The 27,814-nt window shown below is 39.6% G+C and overlaps 1 protein-coding gene across 1 annotated transcript; it reads left to right on the plus strand.

Moving 5' to 3' along the window:
• The first annotated feature begins 20,552 nt into the window (after positions 1-20,552).
• On the plus strand, positions 20,553-24,735 carry LOC124159539. Its single transcript, XM_046535418.1, has 2 exons — positions 20,553-20,665; positions 22,904-24,735. The coding sequence occupies exons 1-2, from the start codon at positions 20,618-20,620 to the stop codon at positions 24,257-24,259; spliced, it is 1,404 nt and encodes a 467-aa protein (XP_046391374.1). The 5' UTR covers positions 20,553-20,617; the 3' UTR covers positions 24,260-24,735.
• The last annotated feature ends 3,079 nt before the right edge of the window (positions 24,736-27,814 follow it).

Here is a 27,814-nt window from a genome sequence, read left to right on the forward strand (position 1 = left end):
TTACCTGTAAAAATGCACACAAGAGACCGACACGTACAGCCTGTTTTCACGGAACATCAACCATTACGACTTAACGTCTGAATGTATTTGAACGCGTGAATGAACACGAAAGTGCACCGGATAAACACCCAACTTAAACGAATGCATGTACTGAATAAAGAACCTGTTGTAATTTGGTTCATTCATTCGTGAAATTGCCGTACATATCGACCGAATTCGTTCATGCATTCACACATTACCTCGTTCGTTTTAATGTACCGTTGAAAGATGCCTTTAGAGAGAAATTCCAATGAAAGAGAAACCGATTTTCCCGCAGATAAAAAGCAGGGCGGCCAGATATTTGTGATGAGATGTCACGTCAAGAAGTGCAGGAAATTGAACCATATAATGCCAACAGTTAACTGTATTGATGTATTTAGATTGGCAATTTGCCAAACAACGACGAATCAAGCAATGGAATGCATATTATAAGTTGGCAACCATAATAATAATACACATTAATAATATTTTACTCACGTACCCAGAGTCTTTCAATCACGTTAATGTCGTCCCAGCAAGCCGCTGTTTGCATCAGGTTTTCTTCCCACTCTGACCTCGCATGCGCACATTATTCCACTGTTTTTAAATTTCTCCATCAAACATTGCGTGTACGTAAAATAATCACGATTCCGCATCCAAGTATCCATTGGGTTGTCATACAGACGTCAATGGAGTTAGAAACAGTTGTCCGTTGATGTAGACAATGTTACGCTATCGGTGAGCAAGCAGTTTGAAATGACACAACGAGTCCTATGGTGTAATGACGGTTAAGAAGACCGTTGAGTTGTGGATGGGGGAGGAAAGTCAGGGAGGTGGGAAGGATTTGAAAGTGGAATGAGTTAATAGAGCATTTAAAAACCGTCGGAGAGTCAAGAGGGCCCAGACACTGAGACAGCAGAACTTGTTCACAAAGAAAGCAGACGTGACGTCGGGAAAACAAAAGTCAATCGGTGTTCGAAAGCGTTGATCAATAAGTGGCGTAATAGTTTTTTAAATTATTTCAAACGATTTTTTTTAAATATTACATTTTAAAATTCATTTAAATAGAATATCACTTATTAGCTGAACACTGATACTCTTTTTTTTATTTTTTAACTAAATAAATCGGACTGAAATTTTCGTGACGTCATAAACGTCCTTCACTCAGGTGACGAATCGCACCCGCGGAGCTCCTATCAGTTTCCTGCTAACCGCCGTGGAGTTAAGACGTATGTAAGCAAGCCATTCATAAGTTTACGTTTTTATCGTGTCATACATATGTCATTGCTATAACATTTTATTGTTTAATATATCAGTGAATCTGCTTTTATTAGTGCTTATAATAGTTCAAGAGTTTCTGTGCTTTATTGTGATTTATCCCGCCTTTGATTATATTTATTACCCTATGCAAAGAACCTCAAAGGTTTGAAGGTAGCGTAATTGTGATATATTCGCCAGTGATTTCTGTGTTTCCATTGTTCCTGCCAAACGATAGGACTTTATTGGAGATATATTCTCTCTTTTCGATTTTCAATTCGTCTCCTATTCATTACCGCTCTTTCGCTTTCACGACTTTGAGAGTTATTGCGAGTTTAAATTGTTTATAAATTGAGTTCGATGTCTAGTCATCTAGTTTAGGTAATGTCGTCAGAATGTCTCGCATATCAGATGTTCGTAAATAGTACGTTGCAGCGATCATATTGCGATCTTATTTTCACTAAGGCGGATTCTGATTGATTAGCCCTGATTGCGATAATATGTGAATTGCTTACGAAGTGCTTTTCCCCAAGGCTATACGTTCTTACTACTCCGGTGATTTCTTTAAGAGGTTTTGAGAATAGTTTACATGAAGGAATTCGTCCCGCATCGTGTGTTTTAAGCGATTATTATTATCTAGCATTCTCGTCTTCGTAGCTATTGCCGCAAGAATATTCCGAGTTCTGTGGGGGTTGTCACCGAGGTGATGAAACTCTCGCAAGGTTGCCCCATTTGACCGCCGACTGCTACGCCCAGATGTTTTCCGTCACAAAATGTTGTGTGGATATCTCACTGGATTCATTCCTTAATATTTCGTGTTGATATTTGAAGTAGGCGTCTCTCTCCTTTGTGTCGTCGGCAAGCAGTTGTGATCGCTTAAATTTATCGCAGTTATTCGGATATTTCGTCCGAATGCAACCGACAAAAGACTTCTTCGCCAACTTTCGCATCTTTACCGTTGAATCACACGACTGTTGCAATTAATAACAATTGAATTGAATAATTAAGTGGATTAACTATCATTTTTCACTAATTTTTAATTTCCGATATAAACTTTTCCGTGTCCGCAATAGCCGGACGTTGCTTCGATATAATTTAATATTTTGTTCTCTTGGTTTCTGCTTGATGATAGCATTATGTTAATATGTGTCTATTTCTTATTATTTTCAGTAAATTGTTTCCGTGTGAAAATAGTGCAGTGTCAGTTATACGAGTATGGAAATTCTGGGAATTATACGTATAACGTCGGAGGGATATCCTGAGGGGAGAAATGGTAAGTGGATTTCATTTTTTAATATTATACATTATTTCATTATGTTATATGCCAACAAGTTGCTATTGGTGTGCTATAATTTACTTGAAATTGAAGAAATTGTTTTTTATCTGCACGGAATTATATGCTTTCGTATACGAATTGAAGATTTTATTTTTCTTTGCCTTGTTCCTCCGTGAATGGAATTGTTAGCACCATTGCAGGGAAAATACAAAATAAGATTGATAGATCGTTTTATGCGATTATATTTTTTTGTGAAGATCTCAAGATGGAGGTGACGGATTTTTTTTCAATTTCCCGTTGCATGGTTAGTTAACTTGTTTCAAAACTAGTCATTTTACCACTTAGTGGCTTCTATAACTTGATCTACACTTGAGTATTCGTCATTGATATTAGCGTCTTATGAATGGGCTTTATGAGTGATCTTCTGGGTGTTATTTCACTTGGTGAAGGATTGGCATTATTCATTTCGATGTTGATATTATTTGGGAACAGTGGATAGTTTCCTTGGTGACATTTAACACGTTTATGCCTCAATGCTACTTATTGATTCGCCTGCTGTTATTCGATAATATTTTAAATAGTGATTAAGTAATTTAAATAGTCTTGTCTAGTTGGCATTTACTGAAAACCTACTCATTAGCCTTTAATGAACTCCCTTCTTCCCAAAGGAATTATCTTCTCATATGTTCTTGCGTCGATCTCTAGTGTATGTTTGAAATCATGGCGAAGTCTCCTAACATTAATTTACTTCTTCCGAATGCCTTCTCTTATTAAATCAGTTAAAGAATTCTTTGTCATTAGGAGATCCTTGCTACATATATACAAGGTTAACTCCCAAACCACCTATCCAGCTGTTTTCAATTAAAACTGCGAGACACCTACCGTCACTTTATATTTTTACCAAGTCATTCTAACGGGCATTCTTTCGTCGCAAATTCCAGATCTGGAGTTAATTGCCTCCGCAATAAAAAAGGCAACATAATGTTAAGCAAAATATATGGTTGAGAGTACGATTGAATGAAGATAACTTGGCTTCTTACTACTTTACGAAAGAGAGAGACGATGACCTTCAGATTTCTTGGCTTGAATTTTAGTCTTTCGCAAAGCCTCGCCGATTGAAAACACTGGTTGGTTTAGGTTCTTCTTCATTTGAAGGTCGACCTTGTTGATGCAGACATGACTCCAAACTTAACTGCATTTTCAACCATTTATTTAGTTTTTTGAATCATTGATGGATGTGAATCTCATTTCTACCGCAAACACTTTTACGTATGGAATTCTCAATCGTCATTTTTTTCTTTTTCTACGAATTATTACATCTGTAGTACTCTGCATGAAGAGGTACAGTCTCAGTAAGTGACAGATGAATTTTCCTTTCTCTTGGACTATTATTATTTCTTGTGTTATGCAAAAAAGGCGTGTGGCAGGGGGTGTTAGGACACCAGCCGTTTACACAAACAAAGAAAATGCTGTAGCGAAATTACGACTAGCCTTAATTAAAGTCTTAATGGTTCGTGAGAAAAATGAATTACCATATCTATCCGTTCGGCAAAACATCTCTCTTAACTTATCGCTTCTATCGGACCTGGAAATATAGTGCGGCTCTAATATTATGTTCTCCGTGTCGCTCTTAAATTTATCCATTCTCAATTGTTCAAGCAATCTAAGCCTAGCGCGCAGCCTCCGAGTCTCCAGCGGTTCCCAGCCTAATTCGCTTAACATCTGAATGACGCTGTCTGTACCCCCGTAGCAGTTTATGACGAAATGCGTTGATATCCTTTATATTTTATTCAGTTCGCGGATTAAGTCTTTCTGCAACCGATCCCATTTGATATCGCTGCATATTCAAGGTGCGGCGCTGTGGTACATTTTTTTGATCCGATGAATGATCTTCCATTGCGGGTATTTGTCTATTTTTAGTTTGAGTATATAGTGATTCCAATCCAATGAAGATGTTTGTTTTAATTTCTTAATTATCCCGTGAATAGTGTTTTATGGAGTCTCTCCTATGCCTTGGCAAAAGAAAATCTATCCAGCAAGCCGCCGAATATATATGCAACTAAAATAGGTCGTCATATTTAAGAGAATAGTTGTCATACTATCCCTTCCAAGGTATTGCTATTGCGTTCTATTGCACATGCTGCTAATACTCTATGGGCAATTCCATTTGTGACGGAATTACCTTTAGAGAAAATTGTGCATGATCAAGAAACATTTATGAAGGTGATTTTCATGTACATAAACAAAATTAATTATCGAAATGCCTTCTAAACAAGTCCATATGACGGGATTACTGCGAGTTCAACCTCCACAGTGCAATGATTTTAAACATCTTCAAATGTCTGTTAAACGAAGTATAGTTTGAACAATTTTAGCAAGGCTGTGAATAATATTTCAAACATAGATTTCTTGAAATTCAATCAATTAGCTGTTGTTTTATGAAGATAAAATATTTCCAGCCTAAATTTTAATTTGTGAGAAAAAGTTGACATTTTCATGGAAATGCCCATATACTAATTTGGTCACCTGGCTTGAGTCTCGTGTACTTAGGGCCTTTTGGAGGCCCACTAAAGTACCTTGAAATTTGCCACGACCACATCCTTGTCCCTTGTGGACATCCCACCTTTTGAATTGTCGCAATCGAACGCCTTTTGTCAAAATGCCGCGTAATTCCTTCTGTATTACCCTTAGAACTTTGCTTAGAGTCGCATAGTGCCTCGCGTGGTGCACTTTTGTATCCATGGACATGAAATCAATCAGCAGGACACACTTTCTGACCCAGAAGACGTAAACCAATGATCATGCCCGATGATTTGAGAATAGGGAAGTTTCCTTTCATTCCTTCATGAAAGAAAACGAAAGGCATTGATTGCGATACGTTACCCAACATTAGTGTATTCATTATATTGGTACGAATTCTTTGGTTTTAGAAATCCCAGTTTAGACGAATGTCTATGGTCAATTTTAACCGCATTTTAATAAGGCCAGATTCCACTCCACATGACGTCTCAGGGACCTAGTTTCTATACGAGTAGGTAGGAGTTTTACATCGTCTGAGATTACCAATGCATGCATGAGGCACAGAGGTCAGGGAAACATCTCTTTTTACTCTTTTTAATCACCTATTAAAACTGCTTATGGTCTGAAAGTTTTCTTCGTTTCATAAGGTATTAATATTCCTTTTTTAAACCATGAGGTAACTGCTAGCTGGGTACTCTGATACCTGCCAGCAGCCTACAACGTAGCGGAGCTCGTAGCGTCGCCCCAAGGTCACCTCACACGACGGCAGCGGGAAGCAGAAATTCGTCACACGGACTTTTCCCATCATACATACTTAGCCGTCGCGTTTTCGCGCGCATAAGATTTTCACTTTTCATTAAATCGCGAAAAATAGATATCGTCATTTAAAAATCTAAAAGCATGAAATGCGTATTCCAGGAGTAATAATCTTTCGATTTACGCAATGTAAAAAAATAATAGGAAACCACCCTTTTCCAACGAATTTCGTGAACGTTGAGATGGCCATCAGTAAATTTTCTGCACCGCTTCCGAACATTTTTCAAGCGTAAGCACTTAGGGTAGTAAACTTCTTTCAAATTGAATATGAATTTCAATCGAAGCAACCATTTCCGCTTGCAGAAACGTAATGACAGGCAACTGTTCTCACGGCAATCGGGACGTCATCGCGAATGGACGCTGCGCCGATAATTATCTTGCCAATGAGTAACTTAACCCAATAGTGCACAAGGTCCGATATACAGGACGCGCGTATTTAATTTTATTTTGGGTTCTAATTGACTTGCGCTACATTTTGATGCTATATTTAGTTCAAATGGATGTCTGTCTTCACCGCCACGCTAATATTTTAGTTTTATACTTGAATTTATCGACTTGAGAAGCATTTATGTGATACATGGCATTGAAAGAATTTTCAGTCACCCGCACGGGGTATGCAAACTATTTTTTATTGCAGTATTTTGCTCATTATTATGATAACTCTAATCTCATTTTTCTTCGTAGAGGTTGATCTTTTTATTTTTTCTATATTATCAAGTTTTTTCGTGCTATTTTGAATCTGTAATCAACACTGAAAACTGACAGTCCGATACAATGGCTCAGTGAGGGGGTGGCGGGGTTTGGGGGATAAAACCCCTGATCAGGATAACATAAAACCTTATTTTTCAATTTTCAACTACCAGTGTCTGCATAGCTTATTGCATATAATAGGGTGGTTTCCTATTATTTTTATTTATCTAAGTCGGAAGATTATTACTCCTGGTGTACGTATTTCACGCTTTTAGATTTTTAAATGATCTGTCTATATTTCGCGATTAAATGATAAGAGAAAAATTGTCAAGCGCAACGGAAACGTTACGGCTAAGTATGAATGCTGGCATTAGCTCGTGTGACGTCATTCTGGTTCCGGCTTCCGCTGTATGAGGCAGTGCGAGGCTATGAGCGCCGCTACGATGCAGGCTGCTAGCAGGTAGCACTTGGCTCAAATAAGGATTATTTATTCCCTATCAAACGAAGGAAATTTTCCGACCATAGACAGTTTTAATAGGAGATTATTAAGAGATGGCTCCCTGATCTCTGTGCCTCATGCATGCATTGGTAATTTCAGACGATGTAAAACTCCTATCCTCTCGTGTAGAAACTAGGTCCCTGTGACGTCACGTGGAGTGCAATCGCATGGGCGCCAATCTGGCCTTTTTCAAATGCAGTAAAAATTGAACATTAAATTGACCGTCTAAACTGGGATTTGTAAAACCAAATAATCTGTATATTATGAATACACTAATGGTTGGTACGGAATCGCAATCAATTCATTTCGTTTTCTTTGATGGAGGAAACTACCCTATGATTCGGTTGAGCTGAAGAAATGATACTTTTCGAATGAGTTGCTATGATACGGTCACTTCCCGAGATGAAAACTCGACTAATTCTTTAAAATGAAGAGGGAAATTATGAGCGATCGTTTAAGAAACAGGAAGTGGGTCAAGGTGGTTTGGTTCAAGAACGAATGGTGTTAAATGGGCAAGAAGAATTCGCTATGGCTTTTTGGAGCACTTCATGTCACCATTCACATTTTCCTTTCCCTTATTTCGGCCCCACTCTAATTGTTATTAGTTTCACGTGCGATGCATTACGGTTTAATCCTCCTCATCCATTTCAAGGACTAATTCCTCGAATATAGGCGAAAATTAAAATATAGAGCCTCGTAAACCCTCAGTTTTCGATTTTGAAACTCCGGGCGTCCGTACAATATTTGTATTTCAGACGAAAAATTGAGCTAATTATTGGTTGAAAAGAAATGAAATCTTAAAAAATGTGCATTGCATTTTAATTAATTTTTAAATATTGTATCAACACGAATGTAGTATCGTAATTTCGAAGTGTGAGAAGTATTTAACCCTATGGAGTTTTCTATTGTTTATCTAAACCAGATTTTACACATTGAAATGTATTGTTCAACCTAACGGGTAAAGCGTGTCAATAATATGGATATAAAATTATGATGTTGGTTTGTTTACCAATTTATCACATCTACATACAGTAAAACCTCTTTACATCGTAATGGAGGGGATCAAAATTTGTGCAATTTGATGTTTGGAGGTTCCCTATAGAGAGGTTTCTGTGATAGGCACCATTTTTTTCATATCTTTCGGAAATGAAAGGCACTACGTCTTCTTGACAATTATATTTATGTGTTTAAACAAACATGCATGTATTAGTGAACATGTATTTATCACCTAATAATTACAGAAAGCGAGCGCTATCACGTGATTTTTACCATGATTCGGGGGAAAACGATGTGATCTCTTTTAATTCAAATTCAATGTAAAAAGGTTCACTAAATAGAGGTTTTACTGTATATTACTCCTGATGACCTAGTTACGAACCGAAATCTTGCAACTAAAAAATGAGTTATGGCTTACAAATGCGAGGGTCATTCGATAATTCCTTAGAATTTCCGAGAGACATGAAAAAAGGACAGAGAGAACACTCCTAACATCAGAAATTATTTTTTTCCCTGTAAGCATCGTTCTTGACTAGTCAGCTGTTACAGTTCAGTTTAATCCATGTCACAGTTTCATTGTTGTTGCGTAGTTATGAAAAATTAAAAAAGGTTCAGGGAATTTCTTCTCAAGGCCTGTTTACACATTACATTTATGTACATGTTCGAGTTAAGGTCTGAATGTATGAACTCGTGAATTAACACGAAAATGCACCGTTTAACTTGTGCGAAGGCATGTACTGACAAATAGAACCTGTTCTGATTTGGTTCATTCATTAGTATTCATGTTACGTTCCGGTCCACGAAAGTCATCCACGCAAACAGACATTAAGGAACTCGTACGTGTTAATGTATCGTTTGAACAGACCTTTTGTCTGAACACCAACGCTGATTTTCACTGGGAAATTTATCTTAAAATGGAAAGGGTTTTCTTGGTTACGCTATGCTTTATTAGATGTCAGAGGAACGTAAGTAATTATTCTCCAGTGTAATAACAGAGTGTGCAGAACGTCTTCCTGTTTCGCTCCGCCATTTAATAGATTCGTTACCTGCGTGCTATGAACCCAAGTTGACCTTGCTCGGCTACCGGTTGTTACCTTGTTGGTTGCCATGGCACAATCGTGAGAATCAGTGGCGTAACTATGGGAATTAGCTTTTGGGGGGCATGAGGGGGGTTATTGGGGGATACACCCCCCCCAGGAAACGGGTATTTCAGGAAAAGTTTTGAAAATTAACAGCCTGAAAATGCATTTACACCATTGTGGCACTTACAATTTAACTTTTAGCAGATACAGTTATTATGTATCATATCTAGATAAGATTGTCATATAATTTTTTGATTTCTCAGAGGGTTTGGGGGGTATTGCATCCCCTCCTTCCCCCCTACAGTCCACTGATGAGAATCATTGGTCAATTACAAAGAAATGGTATAACAGGAGTTGTTGGGCGACATGGAATTCATTGTGGTATGCTTGTGCATGTCTCTCATTTGCTATAGTTTAGTGAAGGAGAACCACTGCAATGGAGAGAGAACAGGAATTAATTGTGGCTTGCCACTATATTGTCAAACTTGTTGTGGGAAGGCTGTTATCATTCCGTTTTTTAATGTTTTTTGGCCTAATTTTAGGCATAGTCGAGCCACAGAGTAAGGACCATATCTAAACTGTTATTCTTCATTCCGAGAATCTGCGTCAAACGGAAACTACGAGATGTGTTTCTGGGAAGCATTCATTGGTTTATTTATTTATTTCATCACCAAAAACGGCACAAAGGCCTCTACATTGGCTGTTCATTAAATAAATAATACCTCAAAGATAACAAACAATAGCACAAAAAAATAAAAACTAACAGAAAACAAAATTTTTAAACATAACAAGGGGCAATTAGACAATGGTGAATTATTCAGATGGCATTTTAAGGTGGCTTTGTAACTAGTGGCAGAGGAAAAGAGGTCCAGGGAAGGGATTTTTGAAGCTATGGAGTTAAAACAAGGAGGGGATTTGGTAGAAGAGAGAGCGTCGAGAGATGGAAAGACGGAATCACGGAATGTGAAGCAGAGAGTTATTTCGTAAGGAGCGAGGAGGAACATGAAAACGGAAAAGAGGGAGAATTTCGTTTGTCCGCAGAGAACCGCTGAAGATCCTATGCAGAAACATGAGGTCAGATAAGACACGGCGGATTTTTATGCTAGATATCCTGAGGGAGGAAAGGATAGCGTCACGGGTGTAATATCTGAGTGTGGGGATTCGATGGCGGGCAACAGCAAGAAAGAAGTTTACAGGACGATTAGGCAAGTTTATAGTAGTGGGGCAGGCGGTAGACCAAACTGATGAGCAGTATTATAGTATGGGGAGAATACATCCGAAAGAAACTGTTCTTAAAGCGGTAGGCTCGTGAAGGTCTGTTAGCCGATATAGCATACCAACAATGGCCATTGCTCTTTTCACGATCATCGAAATATGATCCTGAAATTTTAATTTGTCATCAAGATCACACCTAGGTCGCAGTGGGAGGTTACAAGATGGATAGGCTTATTTTAAAGGCTCTAAGTTAAGTAAGCCATTCATCGTGTCATGCTAATGCATCACAAATATCTTTTTTCTAAGAAAAATAATCTTTAATAAAATGAAATAAATTAAATATTAATAAAAATAGGATTAACAATTACTTAACGAAAATAAAAGTTAGCATTCTCGAAATCTCCCTCCCCATCACGAAAAGTGCATGAAAACCTAAAAAAATAGGGGTCATTCAATTTTTTAGAGTTGCCATGCATACAAATATCTTTTTTATCATAAAAATAAGCTGTAATAAAAAGAAATATAAATAATTATATTCATCATTAGTCTCAAAAACTAATATTCTCTATTAAAACTAACCTCTGACATCAGACAATTAATATTTTTATTTTTAGGTATATCAAATAGAACTATTTTCATATTAATGAAACACCCTATATCTATAGGAATTACCCTTCCTCCTAAAAATCTTGAAATAATATCATTTAAATACAAGTACTATTAGAAGGAAATTAACCTACATTGATGAATTCTAAATTCATAGCACTTTTCTGCCAAAATAGTAATAAAATTCAAAACATAAAAAATATTTTTCAATTATGGTCCTTTCGTACTAATAACTGATATTAAATTGGGGATAGAAACCGACCTGGCTTAAACCGGTCTGAGCTCAGATCATGTAAGAATTCAAAGCTCGAACAGACCTATTAATTAAGCTACTGCACCTAATTATTATCTTAATCCAACATCGAAGTCGCAACCCTTCCCGTAAATATGAACTCTGAGGGAAGATTACGCTGTTATCCCTAAGGTAACTTAGTCTAATGAATTGTCCCACGAATCGCACCTAAATGTGATGACAATTTCTTGTTTGCTATCAATTCCACATCTTATACTCCAGCCGCGAATTCCTTTCTCGCCGCTGTGATGTGATGATAGTCCTTCGCCGTTAGGCCGCTTTTCCACAGTCTCGCTGCGAACGCTCGTCTTTTTTTTCCTTGGCCGAGCCGTGGCCGTGCGCTTGTCGGTAAAATAGCAGTGCTCAAAGGTTCCTCGCCCCGTGCTGTGCGTAAAGTGGACGGATACCCAGTGGCGGCTTGCCCATATAAGAACTCTCGGACGCCGCCCCTCCCAAAGATTTGAAAAAGGAAAAAAATTAAATACCCATTAAATTATAATCATACATCTAATTAATCAAGGTGTTTTTTTCAATCGCATGCATCGAAAAAGTAGGATAAACACGCAAAAATAGCGCGAGAAGTTTTAATTTGTGGCCGTGGGGCGCTGGCCAGAACGTCCAAATCCATATTAACGTACAGTTACATGATATGGTGGTAGTGGTGGGGGCTGCTCTTGCTATGACGCGTCTAAGCTTGTGCCTTGTGGGAGTCTTTGGACGCCGTCCGAGCATGCGCAGAGCGACGTATCTAGTGAGTTGACACCGCCGCGACGCCCGGTGGCCGTATAATCTTGGTGTGTTGCAGAATACCTTGTTTTGGTGACCACTTGACTTATTATTTGTAAATTGTTTTAATGTTAATAGGCCTAGTTGTAGTTGAGTTAATCGAGTTAGTGATTGTTAGTGTTTTTGTGTTAGTGATTGTTTTGTGTACTAGTAGACTCTAGATTGATTGAAAAACTCATTAAAATACACAAAATATTCAAAAATGTTAATGGTGGAGTATGCCCCTCCCTGCATTTGACTCACGAGCCGCCACTGTGGATACCTGTGACGTCTGCCTCGTACCATGACAGCACACAATTCTGCACTGCAAACCAACGAACCTCCACAACGAAACTGTCACCATGGATAATGATGTCTTGATCAGACTATAGGGTAGTTTCCTTCATCAAAAGGAAACGAAATAAAGTCATTGATTGCGACTCCTTACCCACCAGTAGTGTAGTCATAATATAGGTACCAATTATTTGGTTTTAGAAATCCCAGTTTAGACGAATGTTAATGGTCAATTCTAACCTCATTTTAAAAAGGCCAGATTGGCGCACATGCGATGCCATTCCACGACACGTCACAGGAACCTAGTTTCTATACGAGTAGATAGGAGTTAGTTATACATTGTCTGAGATTACCAATGCATGCATGAGGCACAGAGCTCAGGGAAACATCTCTTAATAAATACCCATTAAAACTGGCTAAGATCGGAAAGTTTCCTTCGTTTGATGGGGTAATAATAATCCTTAGTTAAGCCAAGCGCTAACTGCTAGCCGGGTACTCTGCTTCCTGCTAGCAGCCTGCGTCGTATCAGCGCTCAAAGCCTCGCCCCAAGGTCACCTCACACGCCGACAGCTGGAACTAGAAATACGGCACACTGGATTTTCCCAACAATTATAATTAGCCGTCGTGTTTTCGTGCTCCTGAATATTTTCAGTTTTCATTAAATCGCGAAAAATAGATATTGTCATTTAAAAATCTAAAAGCGTGAATTAACGTACTCCAGGAGTAACAATCTTTCGATTTGGGCAATAAAAAATAATACGGAACCACCCTATTAGTGAAGTGTAATGAAACTAAACGTTTAATGTGGGGCTCGAAACACCCTGAATATTATGATAGAAAAACAAGAGAGAAGACTTGTGGCGGCAGCTAGTTACACGTTTCTAAACGTCAAAGACTTATTGTATTTACTATGAATTCGGGTGGTTCGCAGTGAGCATTCGTGGTTACAAACTATACTGAAGAGCGCGTGCCTCACCCTGAGTCAGAAAATACGCATTCGCAGCGAACAGCCTCGCACTGTGGATACCGGCCTAAGCGTCGCTCTATATTATTCCCGCTGCGGATGGCGATTTATTTTATTTTTTCATTCAATTCGTGCGAACCCCTTCGACTTCTAACACTATGCGTGCCATTTCCATAATATATTACGTCCTGCTAATCCTTCTGAGGATTGTCTGTGAAAGTAATATGACGTTCATCTATTTTATTGTCTTTGTTTGCCTGAAGCTGTGATATTTCGCCCATGGTACTTTTCCAGTTTACTGCTTAGTGGTTTTGTCTTTTAAAAAATCAACTGCTCGATGGAAAAAGACTTCTTTTAATGCCTTGAGGACGAAAAGTCCTCTGTAGCTACCGGCACCCTTATCTCAGCCTACTTTGTGTGAAAATACTTTGGAGGATAGAACCGTTCATTGAGTGTGCAGTGACCCTTTTTGTCATCCAGGATTTATAATTCTATGCTTGGAACAATGCTTTTTTATGATTTCCTTGCTTTAAATAGTTCAAATTGACCGTAATAAAAAACTTATTATGCATGTTATGGCGGTACATCATGTGTTGCAACTTTTTTTATTTTTCAAAAACAGTAGGTTTTCATTGTTACTTTATATATTTAAAAATTAGCTATAAATGTTGTTCAACTCATTCATGAAGAAGAGAAAAGTCCATTTTTACTGAAATACACATCGATATAAATATATTTTGATGCTAAATTTTAAAAAAATGTACGAATTTAGTAAAAATGGCTGGATTTTTCAGCAGGGCTTTAAAATTAGCAGCCGGATCTCAAAGTGTTAGTAATCACCGATAAATCAATTAGATAACCGTGGATAGCTTCTGACTTATCCATTTACACATTCGTAACCCATTGAATCTGCTAGTCCCAGCGGCGCCAACTGCATGGGGCCTCAGGGGGCCCGAGCCCCCCCAAACATTCGTTACAGATGTGAGGAAAAAATGTGTCAGGCTGGTCAATTTTCCCCGTAGTGTCCAGATATCGAGATTCGAGTTATCAGGGTTCTAATGTTGATCATATGGCTGTTCTAAAAAACTTAAAATTCACTACTTATAAAATTTACCGGGGCAAGGTCCTCGGTGTGGGCCCCCCCAATATTTTTTGTAAGTCGGGACCCCTGGCTATTCCACTGCCTTGTTCTCTCAGAAGAAATCTTTCTGTGGTGTTACGAAGTAGTGGCGCAGCGAGGGGGGGGGGTTTGGGGATAAACCCCCCCCCCCTCAAGAGCTCAGAGAAATTTTTTAAAGAGATGATCAGGTATTTTCTTTTCGCTGATGCACATGAGGGAGAATCCAAAGGAAGGCTTCCAGTGATAATTATAATGATTTATAATAATTTGTACTGTTGCCTAGGAGGGCTTTTGTTTTGTTTTCAGGTATCCAAGAACGGGACTGTGATTGTTAATTGCCTTTCTTAATGGCCATTAATAAATTAATTAGATAAGCGTGGACGTCTTCTGACTTCTAACCGTCTCCGCACGCATAGGCCATCTAATCAGCCAGTCGAGTATATTTTTCTCTCAGAAGAAATCTTTCCGTTATCTTCCGAGGTGGATGTTGAGGAGATAATCCGATATCAGGTTTGCCGTTTCGTTGAGTCACATGAACGAGAATTTAAAGGAGCTTTTAAGAACTATGTCGTTCTAGATAATATGTAGACACCCACGTGCCCCACTTAACGGTGAAAACTAGGAAGGTTGCTACTCAAAGAAAACTGCCTTCTTTGACTGTACGATGCAAAGATTGTGCCTTAATGCCGGCGTCAAAATTACTTGCAGCATATGCCTTTAGAAACAGCCTATTGACGGAAATTTTTTTTTTCCGCGTTAAAATATTTTGTTAGCAATACGGAAGAGTACGCTGTTTTCTTAAGTCAGTGCACGGGAGAGAACCAACCTCCTAGCATCACAAAATCCAACGAAATTGTAACATGACGTTATATTACTTGCCGTGAAATCGCCGAAGACGTTAAATATTTTGTGCGTTCTGTATGTCCTATCACGAGATTAAATTGTTAATCGTAAGAAAATATACCCCTGCGTATCGGCCTATTTACGAGAGAAAGTAAAAGTTCTGGCGGTGGATTTTTTATTATACCATGAGCTGAACATTTATTCATGTAGTATTAAACATTTGACATCATCATCACCGGTCAACAATCCTAGGATTGTTTTGACGCAGCTATACACTCAATTGTTTTATCAGCTAATCTTTTCATACCTACATACGTATTCCTTCTCTTTCACATCCTTCGAACCTTTTTCCTTCTTGCCATCTACTTTTCCCATGGCAATTGTTCAGGGATGCCGACTTACAAAAAACTTTGGGGGGGCCCAAACCGGGGATCTTGCCCCGGAAATTTTATGAGTAGTCAGTTTTAAGTTTTTAAGCATTTAAGAAGAGTTATATGATCAGCATTGGAAACCCTGATAACTCGAATCTCGATATCTGGACACTCCGGGGAAAATCGACAAGCCTGACACTTTTTTCCTCACACCCATAACGAATTTTTGAGGGGGCTCGGGCCCCCTTAAGGCCCCATGGAGTCGGCGCCACTACCATTGTCTTCATCAGGCCTTCATGTCTCAAGATTTATCCTACAAGGGTGTTCCGTCTTCTTGTTAAGGTTTTCATGAGACTTATCTTCTCTCCTACTCTGCTTAGGACTTCCTCGTTACTAACTCTGTCGATCCATTTGATTTTCATCATTCTTCTGTAGCACCACATTTCAAAGGCCGCTATCATTGCTTTCTCCGCTGCTGTCATTGTCCATGCCTCACTTCCGTATCGGAGCATACTCCAAGTGTATGTCCTCATAAATTGATTTTTTACTTCCATATTTAAGTTTCCCGCTGTAAGCAGGTCTCTCTTTTGGTGGAATGCTCTCTTCGCCTGGACTATTCTGCTGATAATTCCTTTCTTACTTCTCCCGTCACTAGTTATCTTGCTTCACAAATAACCGAATTCGTCCACCTCCTCTATCAGTTTTTGCTTCCCTATTTTAGTGTTAGTCTTGACTTCTTCTCGTCTACAAACCTCGTGGTAATTCTCCTGGAATGCTGTAGCGATAAAAATATTACGGGAGATGTGAATGTTATTCAAATTTCCCACCTAAAGATTCCACAGAAAATAATAGAACTCCATTTCCGTACTGCCTTGAAAGTGCAGCCGCTCAAATTCGTTGCGATATTTTTCAATTCGACTGTACATAATACCCCGCAAGCCGAATCAATAGGATAATTCTTCGTTTTAACTTTTGCGTCGCGTCTATTTTTGGGTGAAAGCAACGTTTCCGGACAGATGCTGGTAGCTTTCTCAAAGGAGAGCTCACCCAAAAATCGGACCTGGAAGTATTGTGTGGTTCTAATATTATGTTCTCTGTGTCGCTTCTAAAGATATCCATTCTCAATTGTTCAAGCAATCTAAGCCTAGCGCCCAGCCTCCGAGTCTCCAGCGGCTCCCAGTCCAATTAGCTTGACATCTGAATAACGCTGTCTGTACGCCTGTACAGTTTTTTGATGAACTGCGCAGCCTTCCTTTGTATTGTATTCAGTTTGCGGATTATTTCTACACCGTATCCCATGTGATATCACTGCATATTCTAGGTGCGGTTGGACAAGTGCGAAATAGCACCTTTCTTATATTTTCTCATCCCAAAAATCTCTCAGTTTATTTCACTGCTATTTAGTTGAACCAGTTGAAGAGTGTCCTCAAATTTACAGCCTAAATAAAACCTAGGCCTAACGCCTAGTGCCATGAGCTTCGGTATAATTGCCATGGGAATTAAAGAATCTTGATAGCGTAGTGGTCTGCGCTGTGGCCTGGTAAGGGAAAGGTTCTTGTTTCTATTCCCGGTCCAGGTGAATTTTTTTCTCATGGCAATTCTTGTATATAATCTCTTTTTTTCACGTTAGCTTGCATCTCATGTTTTTACCTTTGTAAATAATTCCGGTCCAATACCTTGTATTGTCGATGCTATGATTTCTGCGACAACTACAGTTTGCGCCGTAAAATAATTGCTTCTGCTCGGAGTGACACGCCGATTCGTGAACATACGAGTGTATTCAGAATGTAACGGGAAAGATTAGATCATTTCTATATTCGTGTACATAAATGCTGTCACCTTCAAAATATTTCTCATTAAATGTAATACACTTGTGAGAGCTCTTCTTCCAATCCTCGAAAAAATTGTTCTTTTGGATTAGCCTTTAGCTCCGCCAGTGGTTTCTTTTAATTCCATTTTATGCTTGTAAAACGACAATCCTTTGATATTCTCTTTATTTTTGGAAATAGGAGGAAGTCCCTCGGAGCCATGTTTAGCGAATAAAAGGCTGGGTGGGGTGTAGCTTATTTTTTAATATTTTCTTTATTTTCCATTTCTACCTCTTACAATTTTCTACGGGGTGCAGAATGGATGTCCTAAAAATTTCTACCCTATTGTTTAACATTTAGAGGTCACTCACAGAGCAAAAATAAAAAAGCAATAAATTTCCCCAATTTTGGATAATAACGTCATTTTCAGAGACGGCGCACAGTTTTATAGAACTTCGGGGACAAATTTCGTCCCATTATTACGTCCACTCAACAGTTTTCCAGGAATAATACAATAATTTTCCGCTACAGCTATAGCCACGCGTCACACCCCTTCGAGGTTCAGCTGGTCGCCGTACTAACGGTCAGCTGATTGGCCCTGCGCTCATATAGCTACATTCCTATTGGCCAAATAAATCACCAACAAACAATCAAGTGCAAACGGAAAAAATGCCGAGCTCATGAAAACATGTCTTACCTTTTGCGGCTTCAAAAAAGACTAAGTAAACAATGAATGCAGATTAAATTATTAAAATAAGACATTGCAATATTTCCACTGAAGGAGACGTCGCCAAAGTGATGTTCAGGATCTGGATACGGATGTTATTAACTGAAACTATATAGGTAAGGTAGGAAAAGTGCCACGGCTTTCTTCCACATAGACCCGGGTTCGATAGATATTCGCTTGTAAAGACTTCGCGCAACATGACATCCCTTGAGTAATCGCCGTGGTAAGGCACAATTCGGAGTTTCGTTTAAAATCCATAAATTGATATTAAATTTTAAAAATCGCGAAGTAACTAAATAAAACGAATGGGGATAAAATGTAACAGTGATTTCAAAAATTAGAAGAGAGAAAACACGGCCGTAGTTAAGAGGTAGCGATTACTCAAGGGATGTCATGCTGCGCGAAATCTTTACAAGCGAATATCTCTCGAACCCGAGCCAATATGGAAGAAAGCCGTGACACTTTTTCTATCTTATCTATACAGGGTGTCCCATTTTAAGTTCCCACCCCGAATATCTCGAAATCTAAGCAACACGAGAAAAAATGTTTGAGACAAAAGTTATAGGGTTTAGAGGGGGACATACGATGGTGACTTTGAAAATGACCTTGAAGTCGATTTTCAAGGTCAAAGAGGGGGTAATTTCCATTTCTTAGATAGAAACCCGTATTTTTTATTGCAGAATCGTATTCTACGGAAAAAAATACAAACTTCTTGTTGGAAACTATTTATTGAAAAATGTATTTTTCCAGAGTTTTCTCACAAATTTCGCTCATCTTCGCGCAAATCTGGCCCCCACCGAACTGGTTCATTGGGTTCAATTTCATCAGCAGGGGGCTACGGGAGGAACCCTCGCGGATCGCGCCGCTCCCGGAACAGAGAAAAACACGGTAGTTTCACAGCAACCTAGTTACGGGTATTAGTTTTTGTGGTAAAATAATAGTCTAGATGTTCTCGTGGTCGCAATTTTCTTTGGTGAAATATTTGTTCAGGTGTTACCTTCGTCGTTTCGAACTACTATCGTCACAAAATAGGTAGAAGCTGAACTTTAAGCATGAGTATAAAATCGTATCGAAGCTCGATAGGGTCTCGTCATATTTCTGTTTACTAATTGTTTATTGAACTACAACAATGAATCATGGAACATTGTTTAAACCCAAACATTTAGCTTCTACGGTTGAAAGAATGAATAGGAATACGCGAAAAACAATGAAAACAGCGAAACGGTCGTCTCCTTCATCTCGTCACGGGAAAAATATTTGATTGGTGATTATCATTTGTTTGACGAGGTATCCTTGTGCCCCCCCTGAACAAAATCCTGGATACGGCCTTGCTTGTGCCCCTCCCAGAAAGAAATCCTGGATCCGCCCCTGGGTACGCCTATGTTCCAGGCTAGTAATTCTTTGCCGAAATGAAGTAATTCAGCAGATATTATATGCCCTCGTACGATATCCACAGTCTTATTATATTTATCGGAGGCTTCATCTGCTCCCTATGACTGCGACGCTGGGATGTTTACTCGGGCCCAAATTCCTAAAAGTGGTTTCCTAAGCCCTTCGTTGGGTAGATTCACCATCATAAAAAAGTAATTATTTCCAAAAGACCGTAACGTACAAAAGATCACCGTCTTTTTCATGTGCTTAACCTTTTAGGTGTTCCGTCCGACGAGACATTGGCCATAAACGAGGGCGGAGAATACGGTGGTTCCCTGTTATTTTTTTATTGCCTAAATCGAAAGATTATTACTCCTGGAGTACGTATTTCACGATTTTAGTTTTTTAAAGTGACAATATCTATTTTTCGTGATTAAATGAAAAGTGAAAAATTTCAAGCGGGCAAAAACGCGACGTCTAAGTATGAATGCTGGGAAAAGACCGTGTGACGTCATTATGGTTCCTGCTGCCACAAGTGAGGTTATATTGGGGCGAGGCATGTGCGCTGATACGACGCAGGATGCTAGCAGGTAGCAGAATAACAATGCTAGCTGGTAGCGCTTGGCTTACATACGGATTATTAATACTTTATCAAACGAAGGAAACTTTCCGACCTTAGGCAATTTTAATAGATGATTATTAAGACATGTTTCCCTGAGCAATGTAGCCTGCATTGCAGCCCTGTAGTCTGCAATATATCTTCGTCATTTTCGGCCATCTGTAGGTATCAGAGAGATGGAGAATGACGACACCACAGCGGTGCATCGCCGAAAACTTTAAAATCTTAAGATAGGGAGACTTATCGAAGCAAGGTTTAATCCATGATTTGAAGGCCATAATCAGATTAGATTTAATTTTATATGATAGCGAAACATCGAATAATGTGGGTCGAATTAATCCTTGGCTTCATAATTTCCCCATCGAAGTAGTCATTGATAATCTTTTTTTTTTTTTGAGAGTCATACTGTATTTAACTGCACGTAGTTGGTAAAAGGTGTTCATCTCGACAGCATTGATCAGCACCAAAATGGCTACTGTGGACACGGAAAAGGTTTTACTGGTATCTATATTGTCGGTGAGTATATTTTTTTCATAAATAAACAGGTTTTGCTTTGTCCCTTTCGTCAAATTATTCCGTGTTTAGATATGAGTGATCTGTTGAGTGGGAACAATGGAATCCAGGCTAAAGGTTGGCCAGGCTCTCCGAACATTAGCCGATACTGAGCATGGTGAATGATTCGATTCGGTTTGTAATGATGGTGCATTTTGAGTTGATAAAATTTACGTCTGGGATCCAAGTTAAAATATCATTCGAATCAATTGAAGTTCATCATTACCACTGGTCAACAATCCTAGGATTGGTTTGACGCAGCTCTCCACTCAGTTCTCCTATCAGCTAATCTTTTCGCACCTACGTATTGCTTGTCTTTCACATCCTTCTTTACTTGTTCCATATATTTTATTCTAGGTCTTCCTTTTCCATTCTTGCCTTCCACTTGTCCCTCGACGATTGTCTTCATCAGGCCATCTTGTCTCAAGATGTGTCCGATAAGGTTGTTCCATCTTCTTGTTAAGGTTTTCATGAGGCTTCTCTTCTCTCCTACTCTTATTAGGAGTTCCTCGTTACTAACTCGGTCAATCCATTTGATCTTCATCGTTCTTCTGTTGCGCCACATTTCGAAGGCCTCTTGAAACCAGAAAAATTTTCAAATCCTTCTCTGTTTCCGCTATAACGGCTATGTCATCGGCAAAGCGTAGCATGCTAATTTTTTCTCCATGAATATTTACTCCCAATGCCTTTTCTTTGATTTCATTAATGGCTTTCTCTTTGTAAACTTTGAAAATTATGGGTGGCAATGCACAGCCCTGTCTCACTCCTTTCCTAATTCTTGCTCCTTAACAGCTGGGCCCTGAGTTTATCACCGCTACTTGGTTTTTGGATGAACTATGGATGATTATTCTGTCATTGTAAAGAACTCCAACTTTTTTTTGGAACTCCAAGAATTGTGCTCCAATCCCCGTTGTCAAATACCATCTCTAAGTCCACGAACGCAACGAACGTTGTATTCACTGTATGAGTAGTCTAAGGGCCAATATTGCTTCCTTTGTGCCTTTGTTTTCTCTGAGTCCAAATTGGTCCTCATCCAAATACTCTTCTGCTCTTCGTTCTGTACTTCTACAGATGACCCTTGTCAGTATCTTTGACGAATTTGTAGTTAGGCTCATGTTCCTAAAATATTCGCAGTTCTGGGCTCTTTTCTTTTTGGGAAAAATCGTCTTTTCATGAATATTCAGGGCGAGGTGATGAGTGCAATTTTTTACAATATTTTGCGGTATAATATATATTATTGCAAGGAATCGCGTTGAAAAGTAATTAATTTGATATGTCACGTAAAAATGTATGTAAATTTCGGTTAATGCCCCTAATTATACAAAATACCCCGTTAAACTCGGATCCATTTGTCCATTAGCGACGCGAGTGTCGACTTTTGGAAACCCATTTAAATGCGCGGTGGGTGACAACACATTTAGGGGCCGATTTGAGGGTATTCTTTTGTAGTATTCGTGGGAGGGGGTATATAAGAGCACTCCATTGTTTACAGTTCAGTGTCGTCGCCGTACTGTCAACCTCAGAACGGGTCATAAGCTTTTTAACATGCCTATGTATTTATTCTGTTATTATTCTGATTCTGACTTTTTTAAATTGAGTTATTTTCATTGGGAGAAAGTGGCGCAGGGACCATGAAGGATAGTCTACGACCAGTGGTGTAGCTAGGAATTTTGTTCGGGGTTAGGTCCAAAACAAGGGGGGAAATGTTTGAAAAACTTCGACTCCTCCTTTTAATCCTTCGACTTCTTCTGAGAGATCGACAACCTGAACCATGTCGATGATATGTTCATGACGTCACAAACTCCTGCACAATAGGTCACCGCGTCACAGATATTCCTCTGGCACTCGTATCATTCTCGCAGAATTACTTGTTTTACATACCCTTTTAATTGGTTCCTTCTCTCCATGACAGACCATGTTTGAAAGAAAACTGTCGATGACGTCACCAACTCATGAAAACAGAGCTGCAAATTTTGCTTTTTAAAAAAAAATTCATGAGAAACTTGATGAATGATAAATATTTTCTATTTTCGTAAATTGCCTTTTCCTTCAATATACCGTTTTGATAGAATGAATTCCGACTTTGGCTCTGAATGGGCTACCACGTTGCTCAAGCCTACATTTTTATGTGGAACAATTAAATATAGGAACAAATTTCCTTGCCGCTTTCCTGGTTTTCAACGTTCATTTTATTCCGCACAGGTTCTGGCGTTCACCGCCTCGCACAGTTTGCCCCGCGCTTACAACCCCGCTTCGCACGAAGGTCAGAAGGTCGAGGGCGAGGAAGGAGGGAAACAGAGGGTGGATTCTGGAACTATCTGCACAACAGACGACACCGGCCAATTTACATGCCTCGGCATAGGATACTGTGCAGCTACTGGAGACCACTGCGAAAATTTCTACCATTGCATACCAACAATTGATGGCAATTATAAAAGGAAAAATTGTACATGCCAAAATGGGAAAATATTTTCAGATGGTGATCCGGAAAATCCATGCGTTGCGGGTTCATGCGACAATGTATTCATCACCAACTGGCAGCCACTGGTTTCAGGGAATGTAGACTTCGTGTGCGATCCAGTAGAAGAAACGACTACGGAGGTAACGACGACCGTTGAAACCACCGAGGGCTTCACTCAGGGAACGACTCAGGAACCGACTTGGGGAACTACAGATGCAACAGAGTGGACGAGAGAGACAACGACAGAGACGACAACGACTGCGACATGGTCGACCGTAACAGCGTCCGCATGCTCTAAGGTCTTCACAACACCAAGTCCTTTCGAGTGCCAGACACTAGGTGCGTTCCCCGACCCCGAAGACTGTCACGCTTACTACCAGTGCGTGATCTACCCGTCTGGCGTGATGGTTGCCGAACATTGCACGTGTGACCAAGGGCAGTACTTCGATCTACAGAACTTCGCGTGTGAATTCGGTTCATGCAATCCGACTCAGGAAACGACTGGCACCTCGGGATATTTTACGGGGACAACGCCGCAATTTCCTTGGACCTGGACGCCGTATTACACGACAACTACGCAGTATTTCACTGGGACAACGCAATCTCCTATGACCTGGACGCCGTATTACACGACAGCTTCGCAGTATTTCACTGGAACAACTCAGCACTCCACTCAAGAGACCACCACATACTCTCCTTTCACTTGTCCCGATCTTGGGCGTTTCCCGGACCCGGAGGACTGCACCAGCTATTATCAGTGCGTAGGTGACTCGACTGGGAACATACATGCTGATCACGTCTACTGCTGGTATGGCTACCACTTCGACGTGGTCGACTTGCTTTGTGAAGAAGGTCCGTGTCCCACAATATCCTCTTATTTCAGTACAACCTCTCCGTTTCCCACCACCACTGCCTTCGCAACCGAGTCTCCCTTCGAGTGTCCCTCGCTCGGATCGTACCCTGACCCTGCCGATTGTCGTAAGTACTTCGTGTGCAGGGGTAATTCGAGCGGTAACATCGTGGCTAGCAGTGAATATTGCCCAGAGGGCACTTACTTTGACCCCAAGGTCGCATCTTGCGTGTACGGTGATTGCTGAGCCTCCGTCGTATCCGTGGTCGTGGTTGGTCGACCCGGTACATTCGCGTGTACCTACTGCTTTTTATAAAATCTGATACTCTGGATAAGGTAAACCTGTACTCTGGCATGCTCCCTTAACTGCCTTTGTCGCTATTTTCTGTACCAAGTGCGCAATATTCCTGTCATCCGATATAATTTGACTGCTGGAATCCTAGCCTCGCATGTTTCAGGTGTCTCAACTATGAAACCAGCTTCTGCACTCTAACATTCGGATATTTTAAGTTCTGGCGTAGTCATTCGTCGTAAAAGCAAACAGTTGTTGTTTTAAGCCTCATCTGAAAACAAATGCCTCTCCAAGATATGCGCCATTATCTACTCAGTGGAGCAGGGTGATGTTTGGTACTATACTAAGCCTGCAAATGTATTGAAATTTACTTTTGTATGGTGGATGAAATAAGGTAAGAATATTAAAAATGAGCATCAATGCCATTGTAATTATTTGTAGTATGAATTTATTTGTTTTTTTATGTAATAATTGTTTAGAATCCTGCCTTTACCCAACTTTTTCCTCAAAAAAACTCAATTGTGAATAAATAAATGAATTAATAGATTACTCAAGGTGTCACGAGTACTCGAATCTTACTCAAACGTGCCATCCATTAGAGTCATCTCAAATTCCTTTGCCAACCCTCAGTCCAGACATCACAGGGCAGGAAAATTGTTTGTACCACAATAAGCCACCCTACCGCCATTTGCTTGATGAAGATTCTGTTACACTTAAAGTTTTTAAGTTTGTATTACCAGGTGAGACAATATAAGGGAAATAATTTCCAATTCGATGCAGGGGAAAGTATTTTCAAGGACTATCTTGCAATACCTTGAAATTCTCAAGACTTAAGTTTGAAGGCAGGGTCATAGAAAAGAGTATGCAATCCGCGCGCCACCCGAATTGTCTGGCTGGGGTGGCGCGCGCTCACTCTCGGTGCGATATCTCGGGAACCAAACATAAGAAATGAAAGAAATTTAAGTTCACATTCTGAAAATGTCTGATGAGTCGCTGTAGAAGACAAAAAAGTGATAGAATAATCCGAGAGTGACATCATCTCCTGTTATGTCCGAAAAACTGTCAAAAATACCAAAATTTCAAAAATTTGAAGTGCGATGCGGCACGTTTTTCTCGTATCCGAATGCAAAAATAATTTTCATTATTTATTTTTTCACCAAAGGGAACACTACTGGGGGGGGGCGTCCTGAAATAAATTCGAAAACTTTAAAAATAAGGACCACCCTAGTATCGTACGTTACGTAACGCCCGATATTCAAGCAATATCGCACGCCGATTTATTTGTCAAGAAATTGGGAAGTGTCATAAGGGCTTAAGGATTTACAACTTAGGTTGTGAATATTTAGTCAAAGAGTATCGTCAAAAAATTATAGCGTAAAGGTTTGGAGCAGTGTTGGAAGTAGTCAATTTGACTCATGTAAATACCTTTAAAAAATATTTCTGACATTTGTATGGTGATAAGGTGCAACTTTGCACTCACATTCCTAATTATAATTTATATTGTTTATTTTTTTGTCGTCTCATTTGCGTAAATAATAGGTGTCACGAGTTAATCGTTTGACTTCAACCGATGCCGCTTCAATAGGGTAGTTTCCTTCGTCAAAAAAAAACTAAAGGCATTGATTGCGATTCGTTACCCACCATTAGTGTATTCTTAATATACAAATTATTTGGTTTTAGATATCCCAGTTTAGACGAATGGCAATGGTCAATTTCAACCTCATTTGAAAAAGGGCAGATTGGCGCCCATGCGATGCCACTCCACGTGACGTCACAGGGACCTAGTTTCTATACGAGTAGATAGGAGTTTTACATCGTCTGAGATTACCAATGCATGCATGAGGCACAGAGATCAGGGAAACATGTCTTAATAATCACCTATTAAAACTGGCTAAGGCCGGAAAGTTTTCTTCGTTTTATAAAGTATTAATAATCCTTATTTAAGTCAAGCCCTACCTACTAGGAGGGTACTCTGCTACCTGCTAGCATCCTGCGTCGTATCAGTGCTCGCCCCAAGATCACCTCACTTAGCGGCAGCGGGAACCAGAACGACGTCACACGGGGTTTTCCCAGCATTCATACTTAGCCATCGCGTTTTCGCGGGATTGAAAAAATTCACTTTTAATTTAATCGCGAAAAATGAATATCGTCATTAAAAAATCTAAAAGCTTGAAATACGTACTCCAGGAGTAATAATCTTTCGATTTAGGCAATAAAAAAATAATTTTAAACCACCCTATTACCTTAATTTCTAAATTCCTTTTCCCGCTAATGTCACCTGTTATTATGTTAATCCGCGCTATTTTTTTCAATGAACGATGGTAGCCATTGTCGCACGAATACTAGAATCTAACGCTGACTGCTCCTCACGGGTGAATTGTCCGAATTTTCCTTTAGGCTAACTAGGCTCAAGCTTCAGTGGAATTAGTGAACACTTAAGCCGACCATGGCCAGATTTAGATGAAAAGAGGACCCTAGACTATTCCACCGATGATCCACTTTCACCTTCCAGTTTTAAGTTCTTAAATTACATGAGAGATAATTAAATACATCCTAACTGTAATATGTATTAGATTTGTCAAATGAAACATGCTTAGAATGTCTGCTTGTTTTCGTCTCAGCGTTCTTGTGTTCCCTGTTTTAGAACAGTGTAATTTTAGTCTTGCGAGCAATTTTAAATGTAGGCTCCTCTTGATCTAGAGGACATAGGCTGAAGCCTAGTTACATTACTGGAAAATTGGGCCCTGAATATCACTCAACGGTCATCACTATCATTCAACTTCATGTTTGAGAGATAAATTCGTTAACCTGATGGTAAGTTGACTATTGGGGGTCAAGCATGTGAACGGGAATCGTTTTTGCCCCAGTCGTTCTAACTTTTCCCAGTTCGAAAGAAGGGAAAGTGCCCCTGCATATTCCTGTGCACGAGCACCGTATTTACCGAATTTACCAGTGTGCTTAAATCTTACCAACAGCTTCAACAACCATGGCTTGCTCTCCTTCCTCTAGTTTCGATCCTGGGTAAGTCCTTCGGTTGACAAGTGCATATTTTGACGCAAACTGTTTTTCAAAGATAACTTTTTTTAAATGAAATGCAAGGCCCCGAAATTGAGCGTATTCCGCAAAAATTGCCCGCTGTTTTCGATTTCAATCGTTGGTGTGCGGCGTGCCCGTCGATCTACAACCCTTGGGACCAAGTTTAAACTATGCGTGCAGGGATTCTGCGTCAAACGCACCGAATCCCATCCCTGTAGCTCTTGATACGACTGATATAGACACTAAAGTGTGACTGCGCATACTGACACTCAACAAACTTAATATATACTCTGACTTTATAGATGGGGCCGGGTATCTGGCCTTCTCTTTGGTAAAATTGTGTACACAGGATATGTTTCACGTGACGTGGGGAATTAACACATCAATGAGCCAGGGTAGCTAAAATAAGCGCATATCAGAATGAAATAATAAAATATTTTCAACTTCACCCTCCTATGAAAGGCCAATCATCTT

This window comes from Ischnura elegans, chromosome 5, assembly GCF_921293095.1.
Source record: "Ischnura elegans chromosome 5, ioIscEleg1.1, whole genome shotgun sequence".
NCBI classification, from domain to species: Eukaryota; Metazoa; Arthropoda; class Insecta; order Odonata; family Coenagrionidae; genus Ischnura; species Ischnura elegans.